The sequence below is a fragment of the Sodiomyces alcalophilus genome (genome assembly GCF_042370955.1).
Source record: "Sodiomyces alcalophilus JCM 7366 unplaced genomic scaffold ACRALscaffold_5, whole genome shotgun sequence".
In the NCBI taxonomy this organism is placed as follows: Eukaryota; Fungi; Ascomycota; class Sordariomycetes; order Glomerellales; family Plectosphaerellaceae; genus Sodiomyces; species Sodiomyces alcalophilus.
The window spans coordinates 298199-309767 of record NW_027263536.1 but is presented as its reverse complement, the minus strand read 5'-3'; the positions used below and the strand labels follow the sequence as shown (position 1 = coordinate 309767).

At 56.7% G+C, this 11569-nt stretch overlaps 5 protein-coding genes across 5 annotated transcripts; 2 read left to right on the top strand and 3 right to left on the bottom strand.

The window, feature by feature from the left end:
* Positions 1–14: 14 nt before the first annotated feature.
* Positions 15–995, bottom strand: ACRALDRAFT_2028105 (uncharacterized protein; the record flags this gene model as incomplete). Its single annotated transcript, XM_071020511.1, has 1 exon — positions 15–995. The coding sequence occupies one exon, from the start codon at positions 993–995 to the stop codon at positions 15–17; it is 981 nt and encodes a 326-aa protein (XP_070873873.1).
* Positions 996–1611: 616 nt separating this feature from the next.
* ACRALDRAFT_1077074 (uncharacterized protein) lies at positions 1612–3345 on the bottom strand (the record flags this gene model as incomplete). The annotated part of the gene is made up of 4 exons (XM_071018588.1): positions 1612–1931; positions 1964–2501; positions 2563–2693; positions 2792–3345. The coding sequence occupies 4 exons, from the start codon at positions 3343–3345 to the stop codon at positions 1655–1657; spliced, it is 1500 nt and encodes a 499-aa protein (XP_070873872.1). The 3' UTR covers positions 1612–1654.
* Positions 3346–4408: 1063 nt separating this feature from the next.
* ACRALDRAFT_1071486 (uncharacterized protein) lies at positions 4409–6482 on the bottom strand (the record flags this gene model as incomplete). Its single annotated transcript, XM_071017869.1, has 2 exons — positions 4409–5661; positions 5921–6482. The coding sequence occupies 2 exons, from the start codon at positions 6480–6482 to the stop codon at positions 4409–4411; spliced, it is 1815 nt and encodes a 604-aa protein (XP_070873871.1).
* A 1001-nt stretch (positions 6483–7483) lies between these two features.
* On the top strand, positions 7484–8674 carry ACRALDRAFT_1064634 (uncharacterized protein). The gene has a single exon (XM_071017012.1). The coding sequence runs from the start codon at positions 7571–7573 to the stop codon at positions 8411–8413; it is 843 nt and encodes a 280-aa protein (XP_070873870.1). The 5' UTR covers positions 7484–7570; the 3' UTR covers positions 8414–8674.
* Positions 8675–9349: 675 nt separating this feature from the next.
* Positions 9350–11410, top strand: ACRALDRAFT_1082494 (uncharacterized protein; the record flags this gene model as incomplete). Its single annotated transcript, XM_071019318.1, has 3 exons — positions 9350–9723; positions 9786–10288; positions 10363–11410. The coding sequence occupies exons 1-3, from the start codon at positions 9601–9603 to the stop codon at positions 11408–11410; spliced, it is 1674 nt and encodes a 557-aa protein (XP_070873869.1). The 5' UTR covers positions 9350–9600.
* Between the last annotated feature and the right edge of the window lie 159 nt (positions 11411–11569).

The following is an 11569-nucleotide window of genomic DNA, read 5'->3' as shown; positions in this document are numbered from 1 at the left end:
TGTAGTGGCCACCATTACGCCGGTACATCGTTCTCCTGGCTCGAGTCATCGTCCATCAGTTCCCGCCAAAGACCCGGCATCAGCAGCCCGTATTCTAGTTCGCCTAACTTTCTGAGCCGAGCCACGGCCGTCTCATCCCCTGAGCTGAGTCTCTTGCGCTTTTCGATGGTCCTGTCCACCCAGGCCTCAAATTCCCACTTGTAATCGAACAGCAACGCCGGCCACACCGAGTCGTCACGAGGCAAGTCACAGAACAAGTCGGTGACGTTGATGTGGTGGTGAAGATCGCCGTCGATGCGGATCTCGATTTCCCCCACCCCTTGGTAAAGGATGCGGCTGTCTTGGTAATACTCTCCCCCTCGGCCCCTAAGATGCGAGTGGAGCCAGTCAAGGAGCCCGTATGCCGATGCATCGAAGAGTCCTGCATCCATGAAACTTAATCCCTTGGGCGTCTCCGCGGTGGGGACAAGAACGCCCGTCGGCCTCCTGAAGTTGAAAATGAGGGTCCCGATCGAGAAGCGAGCCTCATAATGGAGCCGGCTGGCGACGTTGCCGCCCGGGCCATTCTGGAGGAAGCAGACAAGGAATAAACAGTAGGTCAATGACATCGTTGACATGGTGGAGGACATGAATCTTTGATACGCCCTTCTCAAGGCGTGCCTGCCGGTCGTCGTGGATAGGTTTGCCCTGCTATTGAACAGACGCACGTTGGCCTGCAGCGTGGTGACATGTTCCCTCTTCGCCGGAACGCACAGCCAGGATAGCCACATGCGCGGACCTGGGAAGTTGGCGTCCATGATATCCAGTTCGTACGTCATCTTTCTTACGCGCAACTGCCATTGGACTTCGTCGTGCAGCTGTCGATTGACGAGCAGCAATGCCAAGGTCGTGTTGATGGCTCCGTACTTGGGGCACCGTTGGTAAACCACCGAGCTAGCCTCGAGTCGACCGACATCGTTGGTAGTGTCTTGAACACCCAGAGGTGCCCAGTCCATTGCGGCGGCGTGGCTGTCGAAGGTCAGTGGCGACGTTGGCGCTGGCCGCATCGAGAAGGCGACCAGAGAGATGATTTCATCGCGAAGTTCGCGAGGGATATGAAGGAGGTTCGTCATGACCGCGGCACGACCGGCGTCCGTGTGACTTGCGTCCCCTGTTACCACAACGATCAGTTGAAGTTATACCGAGACCATTTCTTCGTGCCGGAGCAGTCGACGTGAAGGAACCAAGGAGACTGAGAGAACCAAGGAGAAGAAGTAGTAAGTGGGTAGGTACCTTAAAGGTAGGTACGACTGAGGAAGGGGTCGGATACGGGAAGGAAGAAGCGGCTTATCTTAGCAAGAGCGACCGGTCGAGTTAACTCGAGCCGGTGAGCTAAGGATACCTCTACCTACGTAACGGTGTACCGGTACTTCGAGACAAATGCAAATCGTGGAGTGGATGTCGTCTCCTTTGGAGCTCTCCAGCTTCAGACCGGACCGGTGACAGCCGAACACAGTACAGGAACCTCGGTCAATATGCTCTCGAAGTAGGTATACGATACTACAAAGTGACTGATATCGTACATCGGTACAACATCAGAGTCTCAGACATTATGAGTACCTATGCAGTATATGACCCTGTCGTCTAGGTAGTCATTACTTTCCACTTGTCCCCTCTACTTCCTCCCCGTCACATCGCCCATCTCTATATCCTTGTCCTCCTCCGCCGATACTCTCAGTCTCACCACGTTCACCTCCTCCGTAGACTCCACGCCAGCAACCGCACGCTCAAAGCTGCGTCCCCGTTTCTCTGGCCCGAACATGGTGGTAACAACCATCCCCGTAACAATAATGGCCGTGGCAACACCCATGACAGGACCGTACGCCTCGACGCGGCGGCCGTTGGACTTGGTAATGAACGTCTTCTCGGCAATGGCATTGACAATCTGCGCGCTGGCGAAGAAATCATGTTGCCAAGCTGGTACGTGATGCCGGGGAACGACGACCGAAACCCAGGAGGCGACAGCTCGTTCAGGTGGATGGGAATAATGCCCCATGCACCCTGCACGAAGAACTGGAGGAAGAACCCGCTGGCGCTGAGACCCGCCTCGCTCTCGGGGAGGATCCACGCGGGGATGAGGCAGCCGGAGATGACGGCGCTGGCGATGATGGCGCGGCGGCGGCCGATAAACTGCGACAGGTAACCGATGACGGTACCCCCGATGCATGCGCCCGTCTTCATCAGGATCGAGGCGCGCGAGGCGGCCGAGTTGTCGAGCTCCTTCTGCGTCAGCATGAAGGTCGTGTACGAGTCCTGCGACACGTGCGAGTAGTAGTTGAACCACGTCATGAGGACGATGCAGTAGACGCACATGCGCCATTCCTGGGTCAGCATGGCCACCAAGGCGCGCCAAAACTCGCGCGGCGATGCGCCCTGCTTGTGGCCCCTGACTTTCGCTTCGAGGAACTGTTGCGATTCGGGGAAGAAGATGCGCACGACGCCCACGGCGATGGACAGGCCGGCTGTTGGTGTTAGTTAAAAAGGGGGGTGAAGACGAAAGGGAAAAAAGGGGGATAAACGTACCGGCAATCCAAAAGACAGTCTTCCATGATTCAGTTGAGCCACCAACGCCGAGGTTGGCACAAGCTGCAAACACGTAGCCCATCGAGTAGCCTTGTTGGAGGATACCAGACATGAGGCCTCTCGCGTTGGAGCTAGGGAAAAGTCAGTCAGCTCAGAGCTTTGAGAGTTCCCGTGCCATTGAGAGGCGTAAGAAAAAGAAAGGAAATAAAGGAGGGGACGTCGAACGTACGGACAATGTTCCAACGCCATAGCAATGGCGTTCCCATAGACACCACCCATGAACAACCCAAACAGACTCCGCACAGCGAGGAACTGCTCAAACGTCGCGCTGTAAATCGTGGCAATCTGCAACACGCCCAACACGATGAGATTGGCAACCATGGGCCACTTGCGACCGTACTTATCTCCCGCGATGCCAAAGCAGGCGGCGCCCACGGAACGAAGAAGCAAAGTCAGAGTAATGGCAGTGGTGATATCCGTCTTGGAGCGGCCGTAGTAGTCGGCAATCTTCTTCGTCTGGATGGAGAGGGCGTGGAAGTCAAAGGCGTCGGCCGTCCATGCGGCGAGGCCGACGAGGAAGAAGAGCCAGTCTCGCGGGGAAAGCTGGGCGAAGAGCGAGATGGGGTTGCGGATGGGGTCCGGGTCCTGCCATTCCGTGTAGGTCTCGCCGCGCTCGTTGCTCACGACGACGCGCTGGCGCCAGGTGAAGAGGTCGCGGAAAGACTGCTTTGCTGTCGCTATGGTTCCTTTGGCCAGGGGGTCTGCGGGGGAGTTGGGGGCCATGGCTTCGGTGGTTCTGGAGGTGGGATGGAAGATGCACGGATGTTCGGAAAGGGGACGGAGGTTGGGACGAGGGGGGTTGGGACGAGGGGAAGATTAAAGGGAAGAGCCAAGTCGCGGGTAGTTTCGTTGCGATCAGGACTAGAGACTACAAGTCAGCAGATAAAGGCGATCGCGGGGTATGATTCTTCTGGTTTAAATAAAGTTTGGGTGAAATTCGGCGTTCTCGTCCCAACTGAGGCAGGAGAGTTTGCCGGTGCCTCTCCAATGGTGGATAAATGGAGTCGGCAAGGAGTCGGGAGGGATAGTTTGCGCTGGGAGAGGGACGGCACGGCGCCAGGCGAGTTTCCCTCTTCAATAACGCCAAATATCGAGTTACGCCTCCTCACGTGTCGATCCATCAGCCCCATCAAAGTTAATAGACAAGTTGAGACGAGGGCGTGGCAGACAAGTGGTGTCATTCTTCAACGAACGTCTACGTTGTCTCTCTTCATCAGAAACAAGTCGACAGGAAGTAACGGTATCCAGACGTGATATCAGAGTTGCGTTAGATAGCTTGGAAGAGGTCGTAGACGCGGTGATGTGGAATGATGGTCGGCCTAAGGTCGAAGCCGAGATCCAGATGTACTTCAGTACTTGGCGAATTGTCAGTGTACGATAGTATTCATGTGGCGCCGCCTCGAATTAAGCGATGTCGAAGAGTCTGGGGTAAACCACCTAGTCGTCAAACTTACTCCAAGGGCTTTGCTCTCACTAGCGTTCAGTTGTAGACAAAACAACGGCTTGCAGCGGGAAAGCCGGAACGGCTCCGTCCCGCTCCGCCCGGCGGTCCCACATCGGCGTCATGTCCGGCGCTAGCCTGACTGACCAATCGCCAGCGGGCCATGATTTATTCGTACTACTCGGTATCCGACCGCGGCGTTTTCTTTTCCTTTCCCGACTTGTTCATATATTTCAATCCCTTTTTCTTTTCTTTTCCCGCATCCCATTGATATAGAGGCCAGGCGTCTAGAGGGAAAGACCGAATTAAGAAACTTGTACGCCTCCGGAAAACCCAGGGCACTCTTCACACAAGAACAATGTCTTGCAAAAGCGTCTCATCAGCCGGCCATGCTTCGCCGTCCATTACGCCATCCACAAACGCCGGTGCAACAAAGCGATAGTACTGCTTATGCTCCTCGTCGTCGTGGCGCCGAAGAATAACTGGACAGTGCGAACCGGCCAAGAGCCACACCTCATCGCCAGGCCGCGCGATGTGATAAGCGATGCCCATGTGCCCCGAGTCAACGAAAAAGAAAGCGTAGTTGGCAAGAAGCGCCAGTCGTTGGTGCACCACGTCCAATCGCCTGAGCGGGTCCGATGCGTCCAAGGACCTGATGTACTTCATGTAGCCGAGGACCACGTTGCTTGCGGGCGCCGCATTCGCCTGGATGGAGCGGGGATCGACGCGCTGACAGTGGGGATAGCGCATAATGTCGAAGAAGAGTTCGAAATCCGACCGGAAGTGGTCTTGTTTATTCCATCTCGTATGCCGGTGAAACGTGACCGTGCGGTAGAATGCTACCAGGGGGCTCTCGCCGGTAGGGTACGACCCCAGACCCGCCACCCAGTCGCACCACTCCCGAAAGGCATTCGTGAAAGCCCCAAAGTACTCCGGATAGGCATGCACTTCGAAGCCGCCGGTTGTCGATGACGAACAGCTGCGGCTGACTAGGCCCAAGCATTTGCCTCGGACGCCGAGTCTCCTCAGGGACGCTGCTTCGTTGTGCGCTTCAGGCGGCGCGATATGCGCAGTAGCGTCACGGCTGGCGCGATAGCCTGTACTGTCGAGTGAGTACGTGAAAAAGCAGCATCCCGTCTCGTCGGGTAGCCGGGCCCACGGCATGACATTTTCTGCCCACGCAGGCGTCCAAGAGGGGTACGTCCCGGGGTCCCCTCCTGGGCGAGTGGCCGTGAGTATGATGGCGAGGGTCTTCCTCTTCTTGATCCAAGATTTAGTCGTGTCGGCAAACACCTCCTCGAGAGGCCTGGCATAGTCCGGGCTAGGCAAGTCGAGCCCCATGATGGCCAGGAGCGCGTACATGCCGTATACCTTGTCGTGGAGAAGCGATGCGCTGTGTCGAGAGATGGAGGCCAGGAACTCGAGCTCATGTGCGCGGTAGATGGGGTAGGCGGATACGACGGCTTCATCGGAATAGTTTTCGTCTTCCTCGTCGCCGTAGTCGGGATCGGCCCAAAAGTCGATCAGCCATCTCGCCAACTCCTTACTGCGAAGAGCCGCCATTGCAGAAGCGCCGTTTTTCATTGTCGATCCCGGTTCTAGCAGCCCGTCTTGCAGCAACGTCCAGTCTATGGACCACTCGCCGTACATAACGGTACTCGTCCTTCCAAAGGCCACTTCTTGGATTGTCCACATTCTTGCGAACCACGGATTTTCAAGGAGCTGAATATATGTGGAGTGATACTTTCCATCGTCGTCTATTGTGCCTGTCTTCGGGGACGCGCCGTCAATCGTCTCTTTTCATGCCAGAGGGGGGAGAGAAGGGAGGGCGAGGGGTGGGAAAAGGCCCGACAATACCTAGAATGGGCCGGTTAAGATAGCCCTTTAGACGCTGACAGACTGGGTCGAGCCACGGCCACATGAGCGCCATCCGGTTAAGGCGAGCAATACACGAGAGTAGGTAAAAGACACGATCCATGTCCTTGGTTTGCGGCTGACCGAGCCATATAATGACCCTACGGCAGCGCTGGTAGACCTCTCCCATAAGCTTGACCTGCTCGTTGCGCTCTTCCGTTCCTTCTTCGGTCTGGTCGATACAGATGGCGTCGATCCAGAGGACGCGCGTGCGCGACTTGCGCCTCAGGGCGTTCAGGGCATCGCGGCAATTCGGTGTCACGAGGAGGCGTCGGCCGTTGCAAAGGATCGGTAGGGTCCCGACGGGCGATCCCCAGACGTAGGAGAGCGCCTCGTAGGAGTGAGCCCGTCCTTTTCTCCGGGTACTGTCGAGATGGACGGGTTCGATGGTGCAGCGAATAGGCGCGTCGCGTCGAGCTGAGGGGAGGAGTTTGATTACCCTGATGAAGCGGGCAGATGGCAGCGGATCGTGTTTGAAGGCGGGGACACAAGAGTCGGTGTCCATTTCCTTAAGGTAAGGAACGAAAGCGTTGGCGGTCACACTTGGCAGCGCAGACGAGTGCACAATACCAGAAGAACGGTCAGTAGCGGCTTTGGGGGTTTATTCCGAAGGGGATGGAAGGATGAGGATGAGGATGGTGAGATTTTGAAGCCACTCGAACCCCTTGTCACTGTGTGAGTTAAGTATACATACTGTACTCGGTGTAAGCGCGGTATGAGGCATGGGAAGTTGAGGAAAGGTACCTACAACTCCACGCTGATAGGTACGTATAGGTGGGTATATTTGCTCGAATTTGTGTCGACTTACTGTAAGCAGCTCGGTATGAGACATGGGAAGTTGAGGAAATGGCGAAACGGAGTTGGGTTAGTCGAGACTCCCTTTATATTGTTTGGTATTAGGCCTGCGTGATTCTGACGAGGATACCATGGCTTGACCTATACAACATCAGAGAAGCGGTTTCCATGTATTGAACAGGTAACAGGGTGGTTATGTAGAATGCCAGCACGGACAATATGTACACTCGGTCCAGAAAGCCTTTAGGTATCTCGAGGCGAAGCGCTCGGGCGTCGTCGGGTTCTTTATAGCAGATGATCAACAGCGCCCTCATCGTTCTTGGGCCAGGGGATGGCTTGGTGGGTTAGCATGGGCCATTTATTGATGTTTTTTTTGTCTTTGTCGAAATAAACCGAATAGAAGACCAATATACAGCTGCTTTGTATTCGAGGACTCGGCTCCATAGCGGGCTGAATTTCCGGGGGATATCTCGGATATGAAGCATGCATGTATATTGACTTTAGCCGTTTGCCCTGTTGATGGATTCTTGTGTTGGACGAGTCTGAATCCCAAGTCAGGTCTAAGTGACCAAGGACTCAAGGAGTATTTATTCGTATGCAACGGAATCTGCGCCACAGTGTCACCGCGCCACACCTGTGAAACGGCGAGAGCATAAAACGTACCTCAGATCATTACCTTCCCCTCATTTGCTTCCAATACGTCATCAATATAAGAGAAGGAAATAAAAGAAAAGAAAAACAAAAGCTGAAGAAGAAAAAGTAAAAGAAGAAAAGAACAACAGCAGGACAAAAGACAACATGGCAAAGCAAAACGAAATGGCAGTCGCCTTCAAAAAGATGCACGAGCCCAAATCGCCCGTCATCCTAGTCAACATCTGGGACGTGGCATCCCTCCACTCCCTCCTCACCCTCAACACATCGCAATCCCAACCCGTCAAAGCCGTCGCCACCGCGTCCTGGGCCATCGCCGAATCCCTCGGCATCCGCGACGAAGACCTCACCGTCGACCAAAACCTGGACGCCGTGTCCCGCATCGCGCCCCACGTCCGGGCCGCCGGGCTCCCGCTCACCGTCGACCTGCAAGACGGCTACGGCGACGCCATCGCCGACGTGGTCACGCGCGCCATCCGTCTCGGCGCCGTGGGTGCCAACATTGAAGACAGCATCCCGTCGCGCGGCTTCGCGGACGGGGTCGACGGCTCGCTTTACGGCCTCGAGGCGCAGACGGGACGGCTCCGGGCCGCGCTCCGGGCGGCGGGGGAGGCGGGGTGTCCCGATTTCGTGGTCAATGCGCGGTGCGACGTGTTCCGGCTAGAGAGGCCCGTGCCGGCGCGCGATGACGAGGCGGCGCTCCGCGAGGCGGTGCGGAGGGGAAAGGCGTACCTGGAGGCCGGAGCGACGACGGTGTTCTTCTGGGGCGGGTCCGAGCGGGGGTTGTATGCGAGCGAGGTGGAGAGGTTGGTGCGCGAGCTGGACGGGCGGGTGGCTGTGAAGCTTGGCGCGGGGCCCAGGGCGACGACGACCAAGGCGCTGGGGGAGCTGGGTGTTGCGAGGATTAGTATCGGGCCGAGCTTGTTCTTGATTGCCATGAAGGCTATCAAGGACGCTGCTGGCGCTGTGTTGACAGGCGGGGGCCTGTAGACAGAGATGGCATGCGTCGTCTGGACATTTCTGAACGTGTTGTAGTATTGGTCATGTCAGCAACGTTGGCTCAGGTTGGAACTGTCGGCCCAAGTTGGGGGGACAGCAGGTTGTCAAGCTGGCCTGTAATTTATAATTGCCATCATTAGGGGTCCTACTACGGAGTACCTAGTGCTACGACCCGAGAATAGTTCATGGTATTTCTTATACAGCCAGACGACTTGGACGAGAGCTGGTGGCTTGTGTTTGGTCTGAGATGCGAAAGGTGCGAAAAGAAAAAAGAAAAGAAAAGAAAAGAAATCGGTATCGTAGGCGCGGCGATGTCCGGAATATGGAGGCCGCGGATGCTTCGTCCCCACCCGCACTGTCTGTGCGTTGCGCGCTATCGTATAGTGTACTTCGGCTGATGCCGAAACACCGTTCCCAGTGTCGCCGTCATTAACCAGGCAAGAAGGAAGAAAATATACGTTAGCGCTGAACCAGTCAAAGCCTTATTCCGGAACAGTTTATTAAACCGCACTGAGTACGTTATACACGAGCAGATGGTGCGTTTGCGTGTAGCGTACAAGGTAGTTTGGTAGGTACCTAGATAGGGTACAACGTACTAATACAGTGTACACTAGAAGGACCCTTCGGCTAAGGACAAAGAACAAAAGAGTGGGCCACCAGCTGCGAATCATGTTTCATTCGCTACCGTTCCGAGTCCTCGGACTCGATGCGGGGTTATCCGAGTCCAGGTACGAAGTACGAGGTACATGATAAAGCCTGCTGATTCATTGGACAATCAGTGTCAACGGAACATGCAAAAGGCCCAGCGTCTTCAGGCGGGTCCCTGTCGCGATCGCTGGGCGCATTTCCACTCGCGTCGCCGTCATTTGTCCATTTCATATTCTTAACCATCGCAGTCCCTGAGTTATCATCATCAATATGACGCGACTATCATTTAAAGTCCAGCGTCCCCGCAATGGGAATTTGTGGGTTCCTCTTCTTGCAACCCCTCTTCCACGCCCATCTCCAGAAATCCACTTGCCGATCATCACTTTGCCATTCCGATTGCCAATGTGAACCCGAATAGATCCAGGACACGATCCAGGACACGATCCAAGGCGCCAGTGCTTTATCATCGACGGTAACCTGGGAAGGCGACTCCTCGCACGTCAATCGCCTACCCACCGAGCGCCGCCAACATGATGATGCTACGACTTGTCCAGGCCATTGGCCTCCTTCTAGCCACCGTCCTCGCCCACGCGCTCTACCGCATGTACCGAGTTCGCATGATGTTCCGCTCTTTGCCCAAGGAGTATGGCATAGTAAGCTCCCATACCGTCCCAGGTCAGACAGTACCTCGAGACAGACTAACGATCCATCGCAGGAACTCCTCCCCGGCCACTCCCTCCTCTGGGGTCACCTGGCAACCCTCGGCGAAATCATGAAAGAATACCCCTCCGACATTGCCGGCCAGTTCGCCCCCTACGCCCTGCTCCGCGCCTTCCCGCACCTGGCCTCCGTAGGCGCCGTCTACATCGACCTCTGGCCCGTCACCTACCCGATGCTCGCCGTCTTCGACCCCACCATGATGGCCCAGTTCTGCCAGGACCCGTCGCGCCCTAAGCACCCGCTCGTCAAGGACGAGTTCCGCCCCTTCTCCCGCAACCGCGACCTCGTCACCACCGAAGGCCAGGCCTGGCGGACCTGGCGCGCCGCTTTCAACCCCGGCTTCTCGGCCCAGAACATCATGGCCCTCATCCCGGCCCTGTTGGAGGAGTCGCTCGTCTTCAAGGCGCATCTGGACCACGTCGCTACCACGGGCGAGACCTTTCGGCTGGAGGACCAATTGATGAAAGCCACTTGCGACATTATCGGCCGCGCTGTGCTGTGAGTCGCGTCTTCCGTTCTCCCTTGATAAAAAAAAAAAGAAAAGAAAAGGAGAAAGAAACTGACCCTCGCAGTGGAATCCGTCTGCACATCCAAACAAAACCCAGCGCCCTCTACCACGCCCTCAAAAGCAGCATCGCCCTCCTCGTAGGGGACAACAGCCCCCGCAATATCAATCGCATCCTCAACCCCGCCCGTCGACTGCTCATATGGAACTACAACCGCATCATGCGCCGAGAACTCATGCCGCTCCTCGAAGCCCAGCTACGAGAATACGACGAATCCGAAGCACAAAAGGGGGGACCGACCGCACCGAAGACCGTCACTAGCCTCGGCATCCGCGCCTACAAGAGAGAGCGGGCCAAGCTGGGCAAGAGCGACGAGGCAAAAGCCGACCGGGACTTTCTGGAAAACACCATGGAGCAGCTCAAGATCTTCCTCTTCGCCGGACACGACACCACCGCTTCGGCCCTGGGTTTCGCGTACTACCACCTCCACAAACACCCCTCCTGCCTCGCCAAGATGCGCCAAGAACACGACGCAGTCTTCGGAACCGACCCCTCCCTCGCCGCCGACCGCCTCGCCGCCCAACCCACCCTCCTCAACCAGCTCCCCTACACCACCGCCGTGCTAAAAGAAGTCCTCCGCCTCGCCCCGCCCGTCGGCTCCGTCCGCGCCGGCGGCCCAGACTTCTTCCTAACCCACCCCGCCACGGGCACCCGCTACCCGACCGACGGGTTCATGCTCTTCAGCTGCAGCTTCGCCGCCCACCGCCACCCGGCCATCTGGACCGATCCCGACTCGTTCGTGCCCGAGCGCTGGATCCCCTCGGACGATCCCGCGCAGAGGGAGACGGACGCGCGGTTGCGGAAGAACGCGTGGCGGCCTTTCGAGCTCGGGGCGCGCGCTTGCATTGGGCAGGAACTCGCCATGACGGAGCTCCGGCTCATCTTGGTCCTCACGGTCCGGGAGCTCGATGTTGTGCCGGCGTACGCTGACGATGCGCCTACTGTGTTTGGCGAGCCGGCGTACCAGGCTGATTTGCCGGGGGAGGTGACGGCGCATTTGAAGGGGGGGTTGCCTGCGAGGGTGGTGCGGCGGATCTTGCCCGTAACGGCGTGAGATGCATGTGGTGACTTGGGATTCTAATAGGTGGGTTGCAATGGCTCAGGATGACGACTGTCTATGTTCTTCCTTGGGCTGTGGTACTAAACCACCGATTGGTATAGGACCTTTGTATATAACAGACACATATTATATTCCAGTATATACCTGTTTGAT